Source organism: Paralichthys olivaceus, chromosome 14, assembly GCF_024713975.1.
Source record: "Paralichthys olivaceus isolate ysfri-2021 chromosome 14, ASM2471397v2, whole genome shotgun sequence".
In the NCBI taxonomy this organism is placed as follows: domain Eukaryota; kingdom Metazoa; phylum Chordata; class Actinopteri; order Pleuronectiformes; family Paralichthyidae; genus Paralichthys; species Paralichthys olivaceus.
In genome coordinates this window covers 2,487,501-2,513,673 of record NC_091106.1, presented here as the reverse complement: position 1 = coordinate 2,513,673, position 26,173 = coordinate 2,487,501, and the positions used below count along the sequence as shown (strand labels likewise).

The window sequence follows — 26,173 nt, the reverse complement described above, 5'->3', positions numbered from 1 at the left end:
GTATCAATAACAGACTCAACTATTTTTTTTCTCTTTTTCACAAAATAATTCAAATTTTTGTTTCTTTCTTGCTAAATTTCAGTGATAAATCAAAAGCAGAGCTGGTCAGTGTTCTAAATTAGTGTTTATTCTGTTTGGCTGTGGTGGTGACTTCTGAAGTCAACTGTCACCTATCAAACTTTCATTAAACTTACAATTCTTACAGTGAACAATATGCCTGGACATGCTATCAATACAGGTTGTTTTTTAGAAATCAACTAAAAAATGATCATCACAACATATGTGATGATTATTTTGTTGGGTCTGATCTCATTTGTGAGTTAAGCAGAGCCACAGGTTTTCTAATTCACTGTAGTTTGTAGAATTGGTTCAGGAAAGGTTGGATTAGATGATTGGCATTATGTCCATTATTCACTCCAATAAGTCACAGCTAGTGCTGCTTGTATTTCTGTGGGATTTGAAGGTGAAATATAAGTCTAGCGCAGCAGGTGATGCGGGGTCTGTGACATCACTCAGCCAGTGAAATGGACCATTGGGCCGAGAGAAACTGAGGGGACACAGTAGGACTTGGCAATGATACGCGGCTGAGCACTCTCACACATACGCACACAGAAATTCAATTAAGCCTGGTCAGATACTCCCATGTGCTTTCTCACCACTGGCCTTTTAGCGCTTTTAACTTCTCAGCTGAGACAAATATCAACACAGAAAGGAAAACAGCCATCCATGAACAAAATGGATTTAGCAGTCACCCATTAAGATACATTTCTCATGTTTAAACCACTCAATGGTTATAGTTCTCAGAGGAAGAAGTCCTCAGAAAAGTGTGTAAAAAGAAGTTGCCTAATGTGAGGTTTAAAGGCTTAATATATGAATATCTGCCCATAAGAAATGCTTAATAAAAAGGATATAAAACATTACTGAGGGCCAAACAAAGGGCACATTCACAAATGTCTTATATGCGCTTCCTGTGCCTCCTTTTTGTAATGTGAGCTCATTCAAGCAAGACTTGACCTGGAACTATGCAGCAATCTCCAGTCAAGTCAGGGTGCTAATGTCCCCTGAAAAGAAAATGAATAACATAATGCTGATTTACAGAGTGTCGTGCAATATTGTCTCTTTTATAGATGGTTTTGGAAAACCATGTCACATATCTTTATAGCGGTTTTCAAAAACAGGATTTTAAAAGTAATAGCATAACGTTTGCTGATGGGTCAGCCTCATATTCAGAATGAACTGCCATTTTGATTTACATGAATTTAATTCAGTTTGACATTGTGTTCCAAGTCAGCTGATTTGTGTTTTTGGAAGGGGTGTTATTTGTTTTTTTCTTAATCAATCATTAGAGAGTCATATATTCTTCTTATTGATGTCATTTGCAATAGCAGTTTCCATAAACAGCTAACAACAACAGACAGATTGTATAATAAATGATTGTGCGTGTGTGAATTGATGAATGTGACTAGGTAGAGTAAAGAACTTTGACGGGTCTGTAAGACAAAGAAATACATTGTACAAAAGAAATCTAATTCCCATTTATCCTCAAAACCTTCTTTATATGAATCTATTGAGCAGCTTCACTCCTCCTAAAATTTTGATTGATTAATAAACTAATTAAAATTGTGTGACTGTTACAAGCTTAATTGTCAGCAGCAGCGATTTCATATAGGCTCACTTTTTACAACATATTATAGGACTGTTGTGAGTCAAAGTAACCGACTGCAGCATCTATCATTTATATTGTTTCTTGTAATAACTGGATTTCCACAACATCCTGCTTTCTGAACTGAACTAGTTGTAAATTGAAGTCTAGATACAGCGAAGTTAACTGTTCTCTTATGTGCTGTCATGTCCACCCACAGCAATGAGTCTCCTCAAGTGTTTTTACACAACACGATTACAATCAATCAGTTCTAGTTCTCAGTGGACTGTTCCTGAAAACTATATGCATTGCTTGTTGAACATGCAGTTTTTTGGCTTACATCTGCTATTCTCTGAAGATGCATTGTCTGCTGACATGGTTGTCCCCGCGTTAGTTTGGCTGATGCTTCTCGAGACTGATGCTGTCAAGTCTGTCACTGGCCTGAGTTCATCCTGTCACTTCTCCTGACACTACATCTTAAGCTCTTTGGATCTTGACACAGAAATGTGGCGCTTTTATGAGAGGCAGTGAGAGGCATCCTCACTCACATCCCATCTCATTGCCCTACATTCTTTGACACAGCATTTCAGCGTTTCTGTCTGGAAAATCCAGTACGTCATTACATGTGTGGTCTTCCACTGCTGTCCCTCCAGGTCTTTGGAACCTGTCTTTTAGCCTGACTGAAAATCAATGAGCTGTTCAGCTTGTCCTAGAAGATGCCCTCCGTGTGAGCTTGCTGGCCTCTGTCTTCTTTTTGCTGTCTTACTTTGCTGTACAGCTTCATCAGAAGCCTTCATATCAACCTTTGCTGTTCCCGCTGCTCTCTTACTGTTGATGAATAACACCAGGCTCTTATCTGGCAACAGCTCCACTGTTCTCTAACCCTGACAACTGGTTCTTCATTTATCCATCATTTTGACCTCATTTTAACAGTGCTGCATCCAGAAAATGTGTCATATAGATGCGTTGACCACAGTAGCTCAGTATGCGATTCAGCACCAGTGCACCTCACTTAAAACCTCCACTAGAATTCCATTCTTCATTAACAGTGGAGTTGCTCGGTTGTGAAATCTGCTGTAAATGTCCAATGTTGCACTAATATAGTTCCCCAGCTTGTGGTTATCTCTGAGCTGTGCTGATTAGTGGAAGCGTACGACCCCATATACAATGTTTCTGCTGCCAGTTTCACAATCTTTCACCATCTTCCTGAGAAAGTTTTAATGATAGTCATTCTTGGTTACTACTTCTAGAACTTTGCCGGCTTTCCCTAACACATCATTATTTATTTAGTTATAGTGCCGTGATATAGCTTCTGGCCACACGTTGCAGCACTCTAGTCAGTGAATGAGAAAGACAACCTGTGTCATTGATTTTACCGGCTCAGTATTGACTCAATAGAGGCTGAAACAGTGTTTTTGCTGCCTTCTCTGACACTTTAGACACTGTTTTAACACCTCAGCCGTCATTATTCTTACTGGTTGAGTTAAGTGTCTGTTGCATCTGCAACCGCATGCAACGGTCACGATACTTCACTGCAGCATGGTGATGTCACACAACATTGTAAGATGTTTAACTTCAATTGACGAGATGTGTCTTGGTCAACGTGAATCTGTGTTTATTCCTTTTCCCCCATGACATCATCTTTTCACACTTTCCAATGATAATATATAGATTTACAACATCTCATAAACATTTCATAATGTGCTTGTTGTATTTACTGGTCTAGACTGTACTTTACTTGAACTTGAAGTTAATCATTCCCATTAAAAATATTTTTTGACCTTGAAAAACAATCTTAACTCAAACTCCAGTTACTGCCATGCTCCAGTGCTTTCAACCATATCACGTCATCTTCATCAGTGGATGGAATTTGAGTGGATGTTATGGAACTGTTCAAACTTTCCATCTTTGTAGTGCTTGCAGTTTCAAAGGTCACAAATGAACTCTTTAAAGTCCTCTGAAAATAAATGGAGAGGTTGAAATGGTTGACGGCTCCAAGTACAAGCTTGTAAGTGGAGCTGAGATTGTTTTGTCCAACACTGTGCGATTGTGAAACATTGGAGATAGAGAGAAAACAGAGATTTTATCAAGACTCAAATGTACCCACATCGATGTTCCATGAGACCCTGCTGATGATGGTATTTGGTGGCATCTAACCACGTAGACATTTTATTTTTGGTGTGTGTGTATGTGTGAGAACCACATGCTATTTATAGAGGGGGAGCACAGGCTTGAATTATACAGCAGCAGATTGTCAAGTAGAATTAAGGACAATGGGCTGCATGTTAAAATATGGATCATTTTGGATGTGTTTGTGTGTGTGAGTAAGAAAGGATGAGGGTACACTTGTAAATGTGCATGTTTGAGTTGAGAGATTTCACAGTGTGTATGTGGTGATCAGGCTGTGCGTTTGTGGGTGTTAGAGAGCAAACACAACATTCCAGTAAGGCTGTACCAGACTAAGAATTTTGTCAGCTTTTGTCAGCTTTTGTTGAATCACTGTGAAGATTTAACTTGTGGTTTTTCTTTGCTGCCACTGTCTGGCCTTATGAAATTCACAGAATTGACTGACATCTAGTTATCAACAGGACAGGCCCAACACTTTCTTTATTTCAAACATTAAAACAAATACATAAATCTAAACCAGAATAAATTAAGAAATTAAATTATTTAATTTTGGAATTATATTTTCGATGACAATAATTGAATCAGCCTCAACATTTTTTTAAACAAATATTGCCCCCTTTGAAATAGTGGGCTTGTAAAAACATATCATAATTAATTCTTCAATAAAAAATATGAAAAAACGAATTCAAACACTTGCAATTTAAAATTATATAGAAAATCTAATGTTTCTCTCTTTGTCCTTTACGAGACATAGCTAATAGGTCTTAAACAAATAACTGGCCGATATGAATTACTGTTCTGTGAAACACTGTACATGGTGGCATTGAACATCCTTCAAGAATAAAATATATTAATGTAGTGTGACAACTGTGGTTTCCATATTCTTGCTTGCTTTTAAGTCAAGCATTTCAAAGTTCAAGATATTAGAGTTGGCTTATTGTGGGTCAGTTTGTGTTCAGTTGTTCAGCAGTGTCCTGGTTGAGTTGCTCTGCAGCTTTCTTTGGAGGTGAACAACCAGATGCCTCACGGCTGCTGTAGTGTGACAGACCGGGTTTTCTTTTAGGGCTGCATTAATATATAATTGCAACGTGTGACTCGTTACACTCTCTCAGATTGGATCGGTGGCTAAAATGCCTGAACACAGAATCATGTTTCCTGCGTTGTCTTGTCGAGAGACACTCAGTTTTCTTGCTGAATGTCATATGCATCCATGACTTTGCTCAGTCTTAAAGCAATGTTTTCTGTGGTGCGTATCTCCACTCTGTTTCAAATACAAATGACTTCAGTCACCAGTCATCTGTCATAAAACTGTCTTGTAAACTTCCATTTACTGTGACGTCCAAATGTTGGTGGTGACACTGACTGCTGCACTGATCTTCATTTGCTCCATAACCACCTCTCCCACTGTGTCGTTTTGCTGCATCATTGTGTACATAAGTGTCTTCCAGAAACAGTGCATGCTGACTCCAGAGTTTCCATTAGCTTCTAGAATTCCTCATCCTCAATAATAGTCATTTACAGGCCTCATATCTAGTGCAAAGTGAAATCTGCTGTGCTGCTGATAATTGCTAGTTTTCGTGTCTTCTCATTAGTTTTCTTGGTTAATCCTGTATGTGAGGATGAAGTAGATGATTCGCGGAAATCTTTTCTATTGTTTTTCCATTTTTGATACTGTCATAAGAGTCCTCATCTGATTTATGATTCTTACGTACAGTTTGAAATTAACTTTAACAGGGTTGTCCCTCAAAAGTTTGAACAGCCACCAATTTTGAATCATGAAATACATTATCTCAAGGCACTTTGCAAAGTAAGGTCGAGACCTTTATAGAGAAACAACAGTTTTCACAATGAGCAGCACTGATGGCTGTGCAGAGAAAAAACCTTCAGTAGCTGGAAGAGTGATATTAATAGATTTAATGATAGCAGCACCAATAACTAATAATAATAGTATTAATAATTGTTGTTGTAGTAGTGACACCATACAAACAACTTCTTGACATGGTTATAGCTCACCTAGTTTACCAACTACTTCACCTCAGCTTTCAGCTTCTCTCATCAATTAAACCACCAGAGCATGTTGTTTGTACATTTTAAGCAGGTATGCCAGCTAGTCCTGCATAGAATGTCACTGAACTGAAACGTCTGATTTGACTCATGGTCTTTCAGGAGGCAGCCCTAGTTGTCATACTGTACATATATCTTCACTACAATGCACAAGGGCCTGTGGAGCCACTGACAGGTGGCAATGCTAACTGGCACCCCATCATCTCAGGCAAATATCACCAACACTGTCCCCCATGTGGTTTAGTGCCATAGGGTGAGGGTCAATGTCATGAAGCAGACCATTTGATTGATAGCTGGGATGTGGGGGGGGGGGTCTATATGCATGTAGCACCTGAGGTTGAATCCACCTCCATATATTCTTGTGCTGACATCTGGAGGCTGTTCTCATGTGGGTTGAGAGCTGCACTTGATGAACCTTTCACGATTGCACAGAGATATGCTGCTTAACATGCTCACATTCCTCTCTCTCAAGTGTTTTTTTACCGCTTACAGGATCACATGGTAATGCTCTCACACACATCACAAAGTGGTAGGAAGCTGTCCTGACGGATTGTTCCATTGTGTAGTTTGTATCGCTGCATTATTGATTGGTTTTAGAGAGGCATCGCTGTCTTGACATAACCAAGCAGCCAGTTCCGGGTGTTCACTTTTCATTATATACTCACTCAGCACAGCCTTTTCATGGTGTTGATTCATCAAGACATTTTCCTCTGAGGTTTTGCATTTTCACGTAACTGCATCACATAGTGTCTGCAGATTTGTCAACCTCACATCACATTCTCTGGATCCACATCTGGTGACTGTGGAGATCACTGAAGTTCACTGATGTTCACACTGTCACATTCATGTTTGAGACTTTTGCCTTGTTACATGGAGCATTATCCTACTGGAAGAAATTAGATGATAATCTGAAGTCTTAAAGAGATGAACATGGTCAGAAAAGTACTCGTGACATTCAAACCATGATTGGTTGGTATTCAGGCCCAACGTCTGTCAAGAAACCATTCCACACATCTTCACACCTCCAGCAGCAGTAGTCTGGACTGTGGACACTCGGCAGCTTGGCTCCATGGATCCATGCTGTTGACACCAGATTGCTCTACTCACTATAGTTGTAAAGAGTGCTTATCTGAGATCGGTCCATGGGTGTCACCTGGCTCCAGCATTCAAGGCTGTTGCCTTTGTCGCTTTTGATTTGATTATAAATATTACATTGGTTTAATATTGTTACTGTCATCATTATCTGTATAACATGACAGGTAACTTGGCCAGCATATTTAGATTTTACCTCCTCATACATGTATCTTGTCTTTTAAATGATCATTTATGTAGTTAACATTAGTTTAAATACAATTTTGAAATACAATGAGCTGAGATTGTTTTGGTGGTAAAAACTGGTTTCATTTTGCAGGTGCTTTTCCAGTTTGCTTTGGACAGAGTTAGAAAAATGTATTCTTCCGTCTTGGTGTGGGTCAGAGCTGTGGTCAGGGTTAGTGGGACTGGTTCCTGAGGCCTTGACACCCTACTCTTGGAATACAGAAAATAAGGAATATGGAACTTTTTAATGGCTGCCTCTTGCCCTTGACCCTGCTTGGGTCCAACGTTTCCACACATCCATTCTTAAGCTTCACACACGCCCCCTCGGTTGCCCTGCGGAATAATGAGTGGACAGCATTACTTCAAAGGTCAATGAGTATATCTGGCAGCCCGGGCTTTCCATCAGTGTGACTGCACACATGAGCTCAATGTGTCTGTGTGTACAACTCTACATGTACCTGTGTGTGTGTGTGCAAGAGTGTGTGTACGTGCAATAAGGACATGTATTTCTTGAAAGGTCATTTGTCAACGTATCTCAACATATGCTTCATGATCAGATTTGGTTTGCATATAGAGCTTCCTTCCACGCTGTGATCAATGGCCATGTCCAAATACCAGAAGTCAAAGGACTGCTGCATTACCACATGGAGCCCCAGGGAAAATGCCCCATTTAAACCACCGTGTCTCAAACATGTCTATGCATAATGTCAGGCGTGTGCCTCTGTCTTGATCTTACTCATGATGGGTAGTTTATGGGTTCTTTGTCTTGAATCCTGAACCTTCTCTCTGCTTGAAGACAGCCGCAGCAGCAGGCGATCACACCATGTTTACCACAAACCTGCAACCTTGAAACATTCCTTCTGCTCTGGGGACAGTCGTCCACCTCTCCTAGATCTCACTGAAACAGCTGAGGGAGTTGGGGGATTGGTTGGGAGGAACAATAGATAGGCGAAGATATGGGAAGTAATGTGAAAGATGGAATGAAGATGGAGTGTGCTGAGGGAGATGTAGAAAGAAGAGAGATATTAAAAAGCAGCCCCCCCCCAGCACCCCTTGTGGCCTCTTTGCCTCTCCTCCTGGTAAGCAGCAAATCAGCAGCCACCATAATAACTAATTCACTCCTTCCACCAGCAGCAGCTACAGACGCATCCACTACAGCTCTCACTGCATACTGATGACTCTGCCCTGACGACTGTTGCTAGGAAGTTGACTGGAGGGGCGGGAAAGCAGGGGACTTGCGCGTGGATAATTGACGTCATCCATTAAGCAGAGTATTGTACATATGATGTCAGATAGTGGCTTAAACACCTTTGAAAAGAAACAGCTCCTCAATAATGGAGATGTGAAGAGAGAAGTTGATCTTGTAATGGCTCTTATGGTAAAAGAGGAATTTGTCTGCTGTAATGTGCTTTATTAGATAAACTGTAGAGGCAGTGAAAAGAGTGGCATTGATAAAAGACATGAGCGCACCTGTTGGGTCAGAGGATTGTCCAAAAAATGTTTTAAGGTGATAAGATTAATCTTAAATTGATAATTATCATCTGCCAAAATTAGCATTTTACACAAGAACTGCTAACATTGAGGTTTGATGGATCCCATTTTGTGAACCCCAATAAAGAGAATAACATTAAGAAAAACATTTTACAGTGCCTTTCAGATTAAATGTTCTTTCATTGACTCTTTGTTCATCTGACACAAACAGCCAATGAACCAAGTGTGACTGACTTGAGAATTCACCACAAACCGAAGTCTTGTGACGAGCAATTTAAACATTGTAACATTTGAACATGCTGCACCTGTGTAACAGCAGTTCTGACTGCGACAGAGCAGGATGATTCCTTGGTTGTGCTGCCCTGTGGTTGACCACCGTTGTGTCATGTGTTTGCAGGTGATCCACAAACATTTCTACCTGAAGCGAACAGAGATCATGTCTCAGTGTGAGGAGTGGATTGCTGACATCCAGCAGTACAGCAGCGACAAGAGGGTCGGCCGCACCATGTCCCACCACGCTGCTGCACTAAAGGTAAAGTCATTCAATACAGTGAAAAGTATTACAGGCTCTTTGACCACAGTGCCACATGTAAAGTCAGTCTGTCATAGACACCTCTGTCTCTGACTGTACAATTTCAAATTATCTTTTTCATACACAAGAACCAGTGAATATTTTTGATAAATATGACTTCATCTGATTCCGCTGGAGAAAATGCATCAGGTTGAACCATTGAATCATGTAGTATGACATTTTTCTTATCTCGTTGAGATGGTGTGTTTTGTTTATCTAGTCACACAAGACTGACTGTTTTCCTATCGAGTGCCTTTCAAAATGTTACACTTCCTGTTTTCACGTCCTCACTGCACTAAAGGTTGGGCAGTGGGCAGGTTACCGCGATACACGTAATCACAGTTTGTGTTTGAGCTCCGGTGTCTTGCTAATAAACTGTGAATTAGCTGCAGGGGACAGTGGACCCTCGCCAGGCCAGCACCTTAATTCACATCCCCAGCCAACTCACCCCTGAGACACTCAGGAGCTCATAACGTGCAGCGATACACACACACTCAAACACAATAACTAGCACCCACACACTGTGAGCTGCTCTCCTCTCTTCTCCCTCCGGCAGTAAATAACTACAACTCAGCCCCACTGTAAAGAAAATTTAGCTCCACTGAGGAGAGGCCGGAGCAGAGCACACTTGTCATTTAGCTTCAGAGTTTTAGAGTAAACAAACGTTTTCTTCTTTGTTTCTATGCCAGCAGAGGTTCCTTATAACCATCCAAATCACGATATAACTACAGACCATTTACCATCTTTGATATCACAGTGGACACAGTGAAATGTTCCCCTCAGGATGGCTGAAGATGAGAAGCAGATTCAGAATTGATCCTCTATGGCCCATGAATATTTATCAATAGGTCACACAGACCAGTTATGGATGTTGGCCCAGTAACTAGTTTATCTGTCCACATGTACAGTGCACACACTCATCGCCCTGCTGCTCTAATACTCACCACAGTACAAAATAGGGATTCATCTGCCACTGAAAATAGTCTGCAGAAAAGGCTTTTAAAGGTACAGTGTGTAGAATTTAGTGATATCTAGTGTTGAAATTGCATGGAGCAGCTGAACACCCCTCACCTCACCCTCTCCTTCCAAACATGAAAAAGAAACTGTGGCAGCCTTTAGTTGTTATAAAAACTCAAAAGGTGTTTAGTTTGTCCAGTCTGGACTAATGTAAGAGGACCCCCTCGATGTAAATCTAAAGTATTTAAATATAAAGGACCTTTTCTGGGGAAAAGAAAACAATACAATTTAGGTGAAACGAACTAGTGAAAACATCATGAGGATTACTCTTCATTAAATATCTGCCAATAGTTCCCTTTCACCTGAATCTTACACACTGGACCTTTAAGTAACATTTGTTGAAAGTCTTTTTTTTATGAAACTACCGATGTATCAAGTGTTTTAAAGATAGTGGAACCAGTGGTCACAGGGAGTCCAAAAGAATTGAGAAACTGAAAAATGCATTACGTTGCTTTTGGTCTTTTTGCATTTGTTTTGTTGACAGTAAGACAAATATAGAATAACACCAGACTTTTGTGACAGCTAATTTGAACACATAATCTGCCTTGAACACATAAACTGTGAAAAATGGGATGTTTTCCTGTCACCTAGTGTTAAGTCTGACCATGTGTGTGATCTCCCTGCAGAGACACACGGCCCAGCTGAGAGAGGAGTTTCTGAAGCTGCCCTGCCCCGACGGTCTCGAGCCCGACGGTGACGAGTTCTCAGAGAAGAGTGCTGCCCTCATACTCAAAGAGCTGCCCAGTCAGGACGCAGAGAAGCCCGGCAGCAGCCAGGACAGCCACTGCAGCGAGGGCCAGCTATGAGTCCCCACCCCCCTGCTCCCTTCCCACCCCCCCTCCCAGCATCTCCGACCCTCCCCGCTCCTCCTTATAATTATTTCTCCCGAAAAGACTTGATGGCTTCAGAGCACAAGCCACCACTTTGTCAATATTTGTATGTAAAGATCTAATGGCAGAAAAGTATAGAACGAGGGGACGTGGGGAATCAGAAGACAACGAGGTGAACTATGCTACACCCATATTGGAAACAGTCGACAAAAACTTTTATTTACCTGTAAAAGAGTGTAAACATTTTGTGCTTTTTTCCAATTGTGAAATAACCACTGATTGGTATGTTATTAAACTTGTTTATGTATACATATGGAAGAGGAAAATTACAGATTATATAAGGGAAACTACCTTTAGAGAAGAATGTTTACTGAATGTTAATTTCCTTCTTTTTTTTTTGACTGTTAGAATGACAACAGTTATAACCAAGGATAGACTGTTCATTCTTTAAGGAAACTATTTAAAAAGTGAGCGAGAAAAAGAAAACAAGTAATAGAATCTGAGATAAAAGCCGCTCTGCTCATCCACTGCTTCATTTGATTATCTCCAGGATCATATCCACTTGAATAAAGGCTGACGTGGACATTCTTAATGTTATGTTCTCCCTCTTACAGGCTCCAAATTAAAAAGCACCATGCTCTGGATAAACATTTGTTGCCTCTCAGAACTTCTCCATGACTGTTTTCCATCAACACGACTGTAGATCATGAGACTGTGTCGGAGCCACATCGGAAATGTATTTTGAAGGCTTGTGCATGTGTAAGTGTGTGTTTCTGTGCGTGTGCAACAATCCCCAGTGAGATACAAAGCTGTGATGTGCCTTTGATCTACACCATACCACCAAATACTCCAACAGAGTACCTTTTACTGATTACTTTGCTATTTCTACAAAATTAATGATTCTGCTCCGTCTGACATAAAAACTGCTTTAATCTTCTTTTTTTTTTATTATGTTGAATTCCAGTGAACAAAAATGCACTTTCTATTTTGCTCACTCCTTAGAACAGTCACATACTCCTTTTGCTAGGACATTAAATGGAGCTTGAAAGTACAGTTCGATTGTGCGAATGCTTCTTTTTGCGGTTAACAGGATGTCGGCGCTCTCACCTGGGAATCTGAAAGTTGCGGAGACGGTGACTCTGAACACTTGAGCAAACAAGTTGTTGCAATAATAACGACTTGTCATTGTTTAAGTGAGGAGGAAGCCAGAAAAAAAAGTGTCCATATCCATCCATTGTCATTTTCAATGTATGCTGGTAATTTTATGAAACTTTTATGAAACTACCTTTATTTTTAAAAAGTCTTCAAAAACCTCAGTTAATATGCCTGGACTTGTAAAGTTCATTTAGTTTTAAAAGTTTAAAAGTAAACTCGAGAAGTTACTGTTTATTAACACTTGAAGGATAAGAGCGAAATGCTAGAGTTGATATGCTAACAGTGGCAATGCCAGCATGCTGATATTCTCAGGTCTTTTGTTGACAATGTGCACAGTATTAGTTTGTTACTACTATATCAGCAAAAATATGCACCAGACAAATTAGATTTGCAGGTTTTTTGTCATGAACTAAATTTGAGCAGAAATGTGTTCCCACATCAACCTGCTGGGGACACTACGAATTTCGAATCTTTTTCACAGCAGTTAGCTTCATAAAGCCACACGTCGAATAAGAGTAGGTGCAGTGGCCTGCACTACACTCTTGCTTGTGTTTTCATACTTAAGTTTCTTACCATGTGCAGACATGTTGCATCAAACTCAACCAGACCAGTTATTTCATAAACTTGTCCATGTAGTAACGATGGTGAGAGTAATTGGCCGCTCGGTGAATTCTGCTTCACAGTGACGCCAGCATCGAAAAATCTAAACACAAAGTCGCTGTGAACACTTCCCTGTCACCCCTGTGGTCACTTATCCAACACCTCCCCCGACATGCAGCACATCCGTGCATCTAAACTCATGTGACCAATCTGTTGGAAATATTAAATGATGTGGTCCTGTGGTAGACGTTCAACTGTGGCTCACAATATTCAGTGGACGGTTTTGAGTCAGTTGCCATGACATGACCTCAGCGTGTCACTTACTCCCCTTGTGTCATACTACAATCACTAACATTACTTAAGTACATCTGATTATTGGTTTGTGAGGTGTTGAGAGTGAAAATACCTGAACAGGGTTGTGGTCAAAACTACTTAAACCTTTGTGATGTAGTTTTGTTGTAAAGAAATAAAGTTAAGTTAACATCAAGTATTACTCACCAGAACTCATAAGTATCCTTCAGGTCTAACCAAGTGGGAACCATGGGTCTAACACATAAGAGGAAACTTAAATGACCTTGTTACAGCAGCAAATAGTCAAAATCAAGTATGAAAATAAAAACGCATGGAATACATATAAATTAAATATACATTCAGTCATACATATAGAGAGAGAGATGGTGAAGGTAGCTTGTCAAGAGCTTCAGCTGTTGTGTTTATATTACATCCTCTGAGCAGAGCAACTTAGAAATAAAACTAGTGTCCATATTAGAATTTCCAGAATATTTAACTCTTCTTTTCATGGCATTTACAGTGCTTGAATAAATGCATATGAGGTTCCACATATTGTGTGTTAGATGTTCACTTCCAGCAAAACCTTGGCAGCATTGCATTCTGGTCTATCCAAAAAGAGTTTCTCTCCTATGTCAGGTCCTATCTGATAGTTCTGCAAACTCGAATCAATCCCCCTCACACATCTTCAAAGACAAGCCGCACCAACAAAGGTCGTACTTATTGAATGGATATTAGATTGGATTGACTCCACATGTGTTCACTGTATTGTGACCACCGCCTGCATGTACAGTACACCTCCTGCTATCTGTCACTATCCACTTTGGATGATTCAATTCCACTCTGGAAATTCATTTGAGTGGCTTTAACTGATTTAGAAAGCTCTGTATAAGATCCCAGCTCACAGTGGATGTCGGATCAAAAAGCTTGATGTGAATACCAAAGAACTGCCCATGGATCTCAGAGACGCAGGGAATTCTGATGAGACAACCAGGGATGGACTGATAATGAACTTCTCTGGGGGTTAGACTCGTGATTCTCTGTAGAGATGGATCATAGAAAAGGAATGAATCATTCGTTCTTTTCATATTCAATTAAAAAAAACAAAATCGGAAAAATAAAAAAACGAATTATTTCATTATTCTATTGGTATCTGATTCCAAAAAACAGTTAACCTACAGATTTTTTCCTCAGATCAACGATAGGAAATGAAAAACGGCCAAACCCTTATTCACCTATTTCAATCTACGGTGTCAAATACTAAAAATCTTCCATTTTGTTTTAGTGTCATAATGATTTCATCAGAACCTCTCAGAGTGACAGTGATTGTTTAATGTCCAGGTTTAACTTAGAGGTGCCACAACTCTTAGTTACTGTACATTCTTCTTGTTGGGTCACGTCTTTTGGCCAAAGTGGTTAAAGGAGGAGGTCAGGAAGAGGCGGAGATGACGACGGATTTGTACACAGGATGCTGCTGTTCATTTCTCATGTGATCCTCCACCATGCTGAAGTTACCCACTCCACTCACAAACTACAATGTTTTCCTCGACCTAACCAGGGACAGCTTTTGTCCCCATAAACCTTAACAAAACCTGTGTTTATTCCCTTATGTTTATTGTCGGTTGGAGGACTTGCTGTGCAGCCTGTTACACTTTCAGATCTGTAATCACATACTTAATCACAACACGCACACAACCTACAACACGGTGAAAACCACAGCCTTTTATGAGTGTTTGGTTTTTATGACTGTCATGAAATAAACTTGTCTTTATCCCATCTCTGAATAATCCTGGGGCTAATACAATTTCAATTCAATTCTTAACTGTTTATTACAAGTTTATTACAATTTTAAAAACGGAGGTATAACCTATACATTGCACACGCAGGGTAGGCTTCACACATCAGACGCTTTTCATTTCATTTACAGTTATTCTGCATACCTTTGGCTGACAACAGGATTTCTTGTCTCTGTGAAGGAATACATTGTCATTTGTATAACTGTCATTTTCAATATAGTAATAATAGTTGTTCTTGAGTAGTGTCAGATCCAATCCCGCAGCTCTGGAGTCCGAGATACCTGCGGAACATGAGAGAGATAGAGACTATGAGAAGAAAACACAAAGTTGGTGACATGTAGTAAAATAAAGAAATGTGTGTGGGTGTGTGGAGGTGATGCTAAACAGAAGGGATGGTGATGTCACTGACCTGGGCCACAAAGAGGGGAGGTTGGTCATAGAAGGCATTCCTGATGAGTGAGGGTATAGATACCTGAATGAAGTTCTACGGATGAAAAAAGAAGTCTTGTAGTGACAGAACAAATGTAGGACATAGCCACCATGTTGTTCTATTTACAAATCACCTCCAGTTACATTCATAGTCTTCATTTGTACATTTGTACCTGCAGGTTATACATAAATCCATAAATCACACAAGGGCAATTGCTGGAATCCTGGTTTAAATACACAAAAGTAATAAGACACACGGGAAATACTGCAGAATAAAGTATTTTAATCCAGAAACAAATGGAAATGTCATTGAATCACTGTGACAAGCGTTTCAGGAGAATCACTATTCTCGCCATCAAAACAAGAACGTGAACGGTCTGAGCGAGAGTAACGTTCATTCCTCCCGTGTCGTGTGGCATAGGAAGAAGAACTGGGGCAGGGCTTTAGTGTACTAATTACTATTAAACACAAAGTACAACTAAGACTGAAAATAATGTGATTTATAAAATATAACAATATTTATAATAATGGGATCATTTTCTATGTTGTTGGTCCAAACTGTTACGTTAATCCAAGTAACATTAGACATTTTCATTGTGGACCAGTGTGATACAGTGACAGACTATTCAATTCAATTCAATTCAATTTTATTTGTGTAGCGCCAAATCATAATATACATTATCTCAAGGCACTTTACATAGAAGGTCCGGACCTTAAAATCAAAATATAGAGAAACCCAACAGTTCCCACAATGAGCAAGCACTAGACTAAACATTTAGATGTGGACCAAATGTGTCTCACCAGGTTTATGTTGCTAAAGATGATCAGAGGAACACCTCTGGGTCCTTAGGAATTACCGCCGATGTTGAATCACAGTTAACCTGAATCATGCAGCCTGCAGCTCAAAGTCCCTTGGAAGCACACATGACAGTTTCATGTTTGGGTTTTATAGAGATGACTCAGTGACCAGACAAGAACTTCTGCCCCTGCAGGAGGGAACTTTCTATCTCCTCTTGCTTGTGCGTCACTTTACAAACAGGTGCATGCAACAATTCCATTTCTGCAACGGCTTTGCATGTGAACACAAAAAATGAAGGAGCTTAAAATGTCATTTAAAGAACCTTGTGATCATGCCAGGAGGATGGTATCAGCATCACTATGACTGTAGAGCTGCTGGGCTTTTCAAAACCACCATCCCAAGACAGAATAAAGCAAAAGTTATAAACACTATGATAAAATATGTACAGTGGCAAGAAAAAGTAGGTGAACCATTTGTCAGTAAATGTATTTCTATACAAATATACAAAGATCTCCGTGTTAGTTACTTTTATGATCAATATATATCCATCCATCCATTTGCTACCACTCAACCAGGGACAGCTGTGGCAACAGCATGGTAGTCCAGGTGTCCCTTTATCAAACAAAGCTTTTCAACTGTGTTCAGGTTTCAGTATTTACATGTGCCATGAGACATTTATACCAGAATATGTCAAGACTCAAAATGTTTGTCTGCAATTAATACTATGGATGAAAGAAAAGTTCAGTCAGTGACCAAACCGTGAAGCACAATATGTCTTGGATTCATGAAATGCTTAAAGAGACATTGGAGGAAATTGCAGGTCAGAAAGAAATTCAACAGATAAAACACAATTATGAGTTTAACTAGAGACCAACCTCTGCGAAAGCATCACTGCCTCCTTTCTGTCACTCCTGGATAGCTAACAATGACTTCCTAGAGAAGCCCCCCCACCACCAACACCTCTTATGCTCTAATGATCACAGAGGCCAAAGTATTTTAGTCCTCCCTGCCTTGTGTCTCTAGACACAAAGGTTGGTTGGATTGTTTACAGATATATTCAACCTCTCTCGTTCCATGTATGTGCTTACGTACAATGTGCAAACAGATCCACAGACAATACCATTACCACAGCCCTGTTCACACTCGCCCACCTGGAGAAGAAGAATTCTCCCCCGAGCACAGACGCTCACTAATTCCCCTCGAGAATCACACCAAGCTTGCAATCGTGGCGACAGTTCTTGTTGTAGATCAAATCCTTGATTGTTGTAAACCAACACACACCGCTCTTCTATTGATAGCATCCTTCTGACAGACCTTGCTGTGTTCAGACTAGATACGATCACATATCAGGGGACAGTGCTGCTTTGATTCATCGCTTCTATGAGACACAGGATCGAAGGCGGAGCTTATGGCACAGAGTAGATTGCATTTGAAACCAGTGTCCTACAGCTGCCTCTGTTATAGTGGCATGGGAGGCCATGAAGGCCTTTCTAAGAGGATTCATCCATTATTCAATGTGCTTCTCATAAAAAGAAGGTTAATGCTGCTGAGCTCATAGATTTAAAGAGAATTACGGCTGCAAGCAGCATTGAAGGGACCCTCCACATTGGGGGATGGTGCAGATGCATCTGCCGACCACGATTCAGAAATATAATGAGCGACTGGTTCTTCACATAAGAACAAGCTGTTGTACAGTGTGAAGTGATCATGCAAAATGTAGGTGGTGGATATAGATTGTATGAAGATATAATAGCTCCTGGGTCCCTGGGATGAACAGTGAGGTGGTGCAGGACCACAGGCAGTGGCACCATGGCACTGTAACAACTCTGAGGTCCTCGATATGAGCCCCTCCAAGAACTGTCCGAGCACAATCCACTCTCGCATCCTCTTCTCCCCTGTGGACTCTCCTGGTTACAGCCACATGGACGCTGCCTCCCTCAGCCCCTGGGCCCCAACTCTGTGATACGGAACTGGCAGCAGGGGTTCCTGGGGATGGAGGCCAGTCTACCCAGGATGGCCTTCTGAATGTCTTGGAACATTCAGCTTAACATATTAAGATTGATGTGAAACAATCTTGATAATAAATGAAAAAAATAAAACTTCTACTGACGGTCCCACTCCGAGTTAGAAACCATATATATGATCAAAATATCTAAAAAAATGTCTCATGTCTAATCGTTAATGCTCAACCAAATTTCTTTCATCTAAACACGTATAACATGTCCAGATCTAGTGAAATATGATGTCGTTTGACCTCTGTCATCCAATAGGATCAGAGACAGTGTGTTTAAGGCTTCTGCAAGGGAAAGTAAAAAAAAGACTTACTGCATCATTTTGATTTTTGCATCATCTGAGGGGAACAAATAAATGATGTATCTTTTTCAAGATTCAACCAAGCAGAGTTCAACAATGATGTCCTCAGTACAGAAATATTACATCTGTTGTATTCCACATTTACATTTTGTATGGATCCACAGTCCACTGTCAGAATCCCTCTTAAATTGAGTTGTTGGTCTGCTGATGGTTGGGGGTTAGGAATTTGAACGTGTGTTGTGTTGTTCTAGTTTACTCTGGTAATGTGTCAATATTGTTTACACATCACACATGTGATTGATACTGTGCAGTACATAGTTTCTGAACTATGAAATGAAATGAATAACTACGGAATTAAATATAATATTATTTGGAGATATTACTATGTGGAAGAAAAAAATTAATGTTTTGAAATACATTAATTTAATTTTTTTATTTTATACTAATTATTTTAAGAGGTTATCCAGAGTTTGTTGTTGTACATACATGACATGATTTCTGCCTAACAACATTTTTAAGTATGGACCAGTCAGAATTATTGGTTAAAGGAGTTGATTCTTTTTTTATTCTTTAAAAAATATATATAATTAGTGGTGTCAGCAGACGATACAAAAACCCCACAGTTCCATGTTCAGTGACAGCTGTATCAAGAGAAAGTCACACAGTTGATGAAGTAAAAATACAATAGTTTGATCACAAATCTGTTGGCCGCACTTACTGGTTAACTTGGAGAGGATCTGTATCAGAACCTTGTCCTCTCACTACTGGGGTCCCTCAAGGTTCTGTCCTGGGTCCTCTCCTCTTCTCTCTGTACACCAACTCTCTCGGCTCTGTCATTCACTCACATGGCTTTTCTTACCACAGCTACACAGATGACACCCAACTAATTCTCTCTTTTCTCCAATCTGAAACACAGACCAAACTACTTTTCTTTCCAGGGAAAGTCACTCCCACCCACGACCTGACTATCACCATTGACAACTCTGTGGTCGCCCCCACCCAGACTGCTAGGAACCTAGGTTTGACACTTGACAGTCAACTCTCTCTTACTGCCAACATTACTGCAACAACCCATGTAGATACATGCTGCACAACATCAGGAGAATATGTCCCCTTCTCACTCAGAAGGCAGCACAGGTTCTGGTCCAGTCTCTTGTCATCTCATGCCTAGACTACTGCAACTCCCTCCTGGCTGTTCTACCCGCTATCCGACTGCTGCAGCTCATCTAGAATGCAGCAGCTCGACTGATCTTTAACTTACCCGAATTAACCCACACTACTCCGCTGCCTTCACTGGTTACTAGTGGATGCCCGCATCTGTTTCAAAACACTAGTACTTGTGTACCGTGCTGTGAACGGATCTGGTCCAGTCTACATCCAGGACACGGTCAAACCTTACACCGCAGCCCGTCCACTCCGCTCTGCATCTGCCAATCAGCTTGCTGCTCCCTCACTGCGAGCAAACCACCAAACAAAATCACGACTGTTTGCTGTCCTGGCTCCTAAATACTGGAACTAGCTCCCCATTGACAACAGGACAGCAGAAAGTCTACACGTCTTCCGTCGCAGACTAAGGACAGGTCTCTTCCGACTACACCTTGGTGAAGATGAGGTCTAAATATTATATATTTCTGACAGGGGGCACACTTCCACACTAGCTGCCAGTGCATTGTACAAATACATGTACACGATCATTCCGACCTACGGACTTCTTGCAAGACAGATATTCGTTTTATTTCATTAGTGTTATCTTCTATTTGCTGTGGTCGGATTGAGCTGTGTGCATCTTATTTTCTTATTGGTAGATTTTACTGCCATCACATGTTTTTACATTATAAAGACTTCCAGTCTTTGCTGACACAGATTAAATGACTACTAACACTTCCAGATCTGAGACAATGTTTAAATTTAAGCCAATAGCGTGGCTGAGAAGGCGGGTCGACTGGACAACTCAGGTGTCACAGCTCAGTGGCTGGAACAAAAAAGGGGCAAAAACGTTGGCAGCTAAGAAAAGTCATGAAAGTTTCTCACAGTAGAAAGAACATTAGTCAACAAAATAACTAAAGGAAAGCAAAGCTGTTATCTTCTAGGGAGAGTTTCTCACAGTAAGAGATATGTAATCTTAGCCTCAGTCCTCACTGTGTAACTTATCATTGTGTTCATGTTGTAGTAATAATTCAGGAAGTAAAGTCACAAAGTAAAGACATATCTGTTTGACAAATAGTTTTAGGATATTAGGTAATCCCACTTTTACTCATGATTTAACAGATTAAGTTGCAAATTGACTTGACGTGTGTGTGTGTGTGTGTATGTGTGTGTGTCTGTGTGTGTGTGTGTGTGTGTGTGTGTGTGTGTGTGTGTGTGTGTGTGTGTGTGTGTGTGTGTGTGTCTGCAAATGTCAGATTAAGAGATTTGTGGTTGTACACTCAGTGAGGATGCATTCTCCTTGTCTGATGTATAGGCTGTCAGGGCTACTAAACATCAGCCACCACCACATACATTTATACCCTTATCTCCTTTTCCACATCTATTTTATTGTGTCGCTATTCTAAAGTATCTGGGAGATTCTGAATACATTTATTCAGCTTTTCTGCACATAGGTGAACACTGCAGGTAGAATATTTGTCACACTCTACATACACTTAATCACTGCAGCAATTGTTGTTGCTATCATTAATAACATCTTTACATCCATAATTATGACTCTTATTGTTTTCATTATAACAACTAGTCTGTCAGAGCTGAAACATGATGGTACACAACTGTTCCTGGTCTCTCTCTCCCCCTCTTTTCCACCCATCTCTCCTCTCTTCCCCATTTTTCTCTGCTCACCCGTCGAGGCAGATGGCCGCCCACGTTGAGTCTGGTTCTGCTGGAGGTTTCTCCCTGTTAATGAGGGAGTTGTTTTCCCTACAGTCACCAAAGTGCTGCTCACTGTAGGAACTGTTGGGTTTCTCTGTAAAGTACTTTGAGATAATGTATATTTTATATTGAATTGAATGCACCAGTGCATACAGGTTGATAGTCGGTCAGTTAACTGTCCTGAAAGAAAGTGGACAATGACCACTTCCAAGAATAGATATGCACACACATGACCTAGAAATAACAACAAAAACATTGACTACATAAAACATCATGTGTGCTGACAAATACTTAATGAGGTGAATCCTTCCCACTGATATTCAATAGTCCCATTAAACCAGGGGTCAGCTATATTTTAGATAACAGCTTCTTCTGAACTTGAAATTGACCTTCCAACACTCCTCATAAATAGTGTCACAACCAGGATTAGACTTCATGAGTCATGAGCAAAGGGAAAGATAAGAAAGTGGACTTCCTCTGGGAACAAAGACATGCGGCTTATAGCTTAATCAGAAAGTTCAAATTGTCCAGGGGTGTGAATGTGAGCGTGGAGGGTTGCTTGTCTTTATGTGATGTTCCTAACCTCTTCTCACGCGTTTACTTTGTCTAAGGCACAATTTCTCTTTTAGTGATGGACAATACAATTGTTTTAGTCTAAACCCATGTGTGGTCTCCCCTCCTTTGTTCAGGCTTGGGTCCGGTTGTGCAAGAAATAAAAAAAACTGTCGACATCTTGTTCTGTTGATGCTTTTTGCTAAACCTTTTTTTATATTTTAATGTAGCCTATATTTCTATTTAAATAGCATTACAATACCTAAATGTACTTATAAAATCATGCTTGTTTATTATTAGCAAAAAGGCTATTTCATTTATATTAATAGTGAATATGAATTGTATTATTCACTTGAAGTGAATGGATCTGTGAATGATGCTCGCTGTGAACATATTCATGTGATATCATGGTCATCAGAAGGCTCCAGTGTGAACTCCAGACAACTCGCTCTTATTCCTGCAGCCGGTGAACTGCGCTGCATCCCCGCACGAGCCGCGATCAATCTTCCCACAATGCATTGCGCATCTGTCATGGCTGCTCACTGATGCCACTTGCGCCACATGGGTGGAAATAAACATTTTGTCCGACACCGAGAAACGCCGACTTGTCACAGCGACCCAGCGACCCGACCGCAGCGAGGATCCGGAACCGTCCCGGCCGAAGGCAACAGCGCGGACTGGACGTGAGCAGGAGTCGGGGCAGATCGTCGGTGATGCCGCTGGACGTGGAGATCCCCGTCCTCCGGGGCTTTTTGACAGCCAGCGAGGAGACGGGATGGAAACAGAGAGTTTACGGGACTGCAGGTGAGGAGCGGACTCTATTCCAGCCACTGTCTTTATCAGAGCCACTGTCTTTATTAGAGCCACTGTCTTTATTCCAGCCAGGCTCACGGTCGGACTGATCGGATGAATGTTTTACACATCGCTGCTCTGCGATGGTACGAAACTCATTTAAATGTCACCGATCAAGAAAAGTGAGATCCCATTTTCACCAGAGCCACATTTCAAACTACTCGTGTCACTTTATTCATCTCTACACCCGTTGTTTGTGTTGTTGTCTCCCGCGTGTCAACGTCCCGCCAGACTCCGTTATGATTTCGGTATATTTAAGTGGCCTCGTGTACAGAGGACAGAAGAGCTCCTGTGAAACGATGCTTCACGGAGAGTTTTAAGTGTTGTGAGCGGCTCTGACATCCGGCGAACACACCATGCGTCAATATGTGCGAATTGAGATGAAACCTCCACTGGAAGGTTCGATACCATCGACTGTGTTTCCCTCTTCGACGAGCCCAGAGGTGGAGACACAGCTGCAGTCCACACTGAGCCTTGTGGAGCTGAGGTCATGACAGTTTCTTACCCACCCTGCAGAAACACAAACACCACAACGTGTAACGTGTAGTGAGAGACGTCAGTGTGGAGGCTGAGCTTCCCTCACTGCCTCAGTGTCTGCTGGAGACCCACTCTGCTCCTGCTGCGGCTTCCACCACTCTGTGATTCCTCTGTGTTACCACTGGATTAGCATTAGCATGTCATTAGTGAGTGTCTGCGGAGACATGGACAAAGTCAGGAGGTCCTCCTGCAGGGTCCGCATGTGAGGACGCAGATGTCAGAGTGAGAGGCTCAGGATTATCTCCGGTGTTTCTTCTGCCAGCCCACGAGCACTGCCATGTTCCATTAAAGGTTCAGTGTGCAGAATTCAGTGACATCTAGTGGTGAAGTTGCATGTTGCAGCTGAACACCCCTCACCTCACCCTCTCCTTCCAAACATGAAAAAGAACCTGTGGTAGCTTCAGTTGTCATAAAAACTCAAAAGGTGTTTAGATTGTCTAGTCTGGACTAATGTGAAAAACATGGCGGCCTCCATAGAGTGGACCTTTAAACCTCTGAGCTTGGAATTTGTGACCTCAGAGTCTGAAATTGCACCTGGAACGCCCCCATAATAAGCATTATGCGTTATTATGAACTGTTTTTGCTAACAATGACTAGCTGGTCAACGTAAACATTGTTTCTGTGCAACTGGAACGCCATCAACTCTGGTTGTTCAGGTGTGACGTCATTCCGAAGGAACGTCTGAATGAGCCCATGTTAGAAAGCACTGTGAGAGAGTGGGCATGTTAATGACGTTGTTAACAGAGACTGAAGCAAATGTGAATAAATATGGAAACAAATATCTCGGGATGAAAAAAAAAGAAGCCACACAATTAGAAAGCACCAACGAAAATGTCTAGACAGCAATTGGTGATAGTGTCAGAGGCAGGTGTTGATGTGATACAAACAAAAACCTGCGATCCCCACAGTGGTATTATCACATAACATCCTGCCTCTGCCTGCTGCACCACCCCTCATCTGAACATTTCTTTGTTGTCGTCGATGTGTCTGAGCTGTGTTGTTCACGTGTAGGCAAGACTCTGACTCTGGAGAAACTACAGAACCCGTTGTCTGGACTTTCTCTGAGTCCAGTTGGTTGAGCATCTGTATCGCTACTGCAGACTCAAGCTCTGAAAGTGTAAGATAAGAGTGTTGGTATCCAACACTTAATTTCTGCTTGCTTGCTTAATTTCTGGAAGGGGAAGACAGATATTCAGAGGAAATAAATAATAATAAGGGACATAGGATAGAATTGTACGTATTTCTTATGTCATGGGGCCTTAAGAGTTGTTAAAATGAACCGATGAGTTGACTCCTAGTACAGTTCAGAGTTAGTGAGGGTACTGTTGTTGGAGGGCATATTTGATGGGAGTAGAGCTACTAGCTTTTAAGTTGTAATTGTGCAGACAACCCATTACAGTGGGGGCTGACAGCTAGACCACATCTTTAGATCTGGGGTGCGTTGGAAGAGTCCATTTTGCTTAGGAACCTTCCTCACTGAGTGAAATGACCCAGAGGTATTTCAGTGGCCGCCATAATAAGAGCTGAATTCTTGAAAGGATAAGGAAAGGAGCTTCAATGCTTCCTAACTTATCTCCTTTAGCATAGGAGAAGGTAAAGGAGAAAATGCCGTCCCACAATTCTTTACGGCAGCATCAAAAATAAATAAATCGTATTTGCACCTGGACACACCCTCGTGTCATCCAAGCTCCTGATTTCTTCTGTCACATCTGTTCAGTGAGGAGTCAGTGAACAACAAGCTGATTAAACGTTCAGTTCACGATTTCATCATCAGTGCTAAGTATGAATAGAAAGGTTATTTCAATCCCCTGATTCTGAAGTGGACACGATGGTTGTTTTTTTTTTTTCACCACTTATACCCTTGACCTTGTGACATATTCCCAGGAGCAGTGGACAGGAAAGGAGATTATTTGGACTTTCAGAACGCAGCCTGTGTTTATTTCCTGGATTTGATCAGTGAGGACGTACAGTATCTTCCCCTGATACGTAATGCTCCTATCATGTGACCCCTGAAGCAGGATGTGATTCTCTGAAGGAGAAAACTAATGGCATCAGCCTTGAATACCAACATTGGATGCCCGTGTTGTGTTTGCCAGCAGCTGTAATGCAGTTAATTTTATAAATATGCAACAATTCCTGCGAGCATGTTTACGATCAGTGTACTTTTATGTGATATATGTTTTCAGGTGTGTTTAGTATGGATGTGGAGCTAAATCGCTCGTCTGGATGGAGATTGTGCAGACGTTGTTTGAGCTGAGCCTTGTTAGACCTTTGACTTGTTCTTACCTGTGGTCCCTCAAGATGAGTCCAGCTTGCTCACCCTGACGACGTCAGGATGTGCCATGTTTCTTTCAATTCTGTATATCCCAGTCACCTGTAATACTCTGATAATATTGAGTGGAAATGTTGTTTTTTTCACACAAAAAAAAGACAATTTACTCAATAATTGTATTAAATTTTTTTACAGACTGCTCTCTTACTGCTACCACAGGCATTTAGTCATTGCTGTTGGAAGTGGTGCTTTTTTGTTCTTCTTGTCAGTCCCCCTGCACCTGTACTTTTACTGCAGTCTCCCCCTCTCCTCCACCTGCCTCCTCTCTTTCCTCAGTGTGTCTTTTAAAATAATTGGCTGTCGGCTGCTTCATCTTTGAAACATAACTGGAATACTCAATTGATTGGTTCACACATTTAAACATCTGTGCATCATGTGTGACAGTGCTAACCGCTGACCACCGCGCCGCCGAGGTATGTCGAATTATTTCAAGTGAAGTATTCTTTACTGTTTCTCGATGCCCTGGCAACAGGTGCATCATGAATCATTGTAGTCATTTCGCCTAAACCAAGCTGGTGACCTTTTGCTTCCTCCCACAACTGTATTTTTGGGTACAGAGGAAGAGCTTCTGAAATGTCACGCGGATGATCACTGGACAA

At 41.1% G+C, this 26,173-nt stretch overlaps 2 protein-coding genes across 10 annotated transcripts in view; both read left to right on the top strand.

Moving 5' to 3' along the window:
- The window catches only part of birc6 (baculoviral IAP repeat containing 6), a 97,965-nt gene extending 85,853 nt beyond the window's left edge, over positions 1-12,112 (top strand). For all 9 annotated transcript variants that reach the window (XM_069539230.1, XM_020091737.2, XM_069539228.1 and 6 more), the window contains exons 72-73: positions 9,039-9,173; positions 10,856-12,112. In XM_069539230.1, coding sequence (XP_069395331.1) covers positions 9,039-9,173; positions 10,856-11,035 — 315 coding nt within the window. In that variant the 3' untranslated portion in view covers positions 11,036-12,112. The remainder of the gene's footprint in view (positions 1-9,038; positions 9,174-10,855) is intronic.
- Positions 12,113-22,331: 10,219 nt separating this feature from the next.
- The window catches only part of ttc27 (tetratricopeptide repeat domain 27), a 65,879-nt gene continuing 62,037 nt past the window's right edge, over positions 22,332-26,173 (top strand). The window contains exon 1 of the mRNA XM_020097564.2: positions 22,332-22,657. Within this exon, the coding sequence (XP_019953123.2) occupies positions 22,567-22,657 (91 nt within the window). The 5' untranslated portion in view covers positions 22,332-22,566. The remainder of the gene's footprint in view (positions 22,658-26,173) is intronic.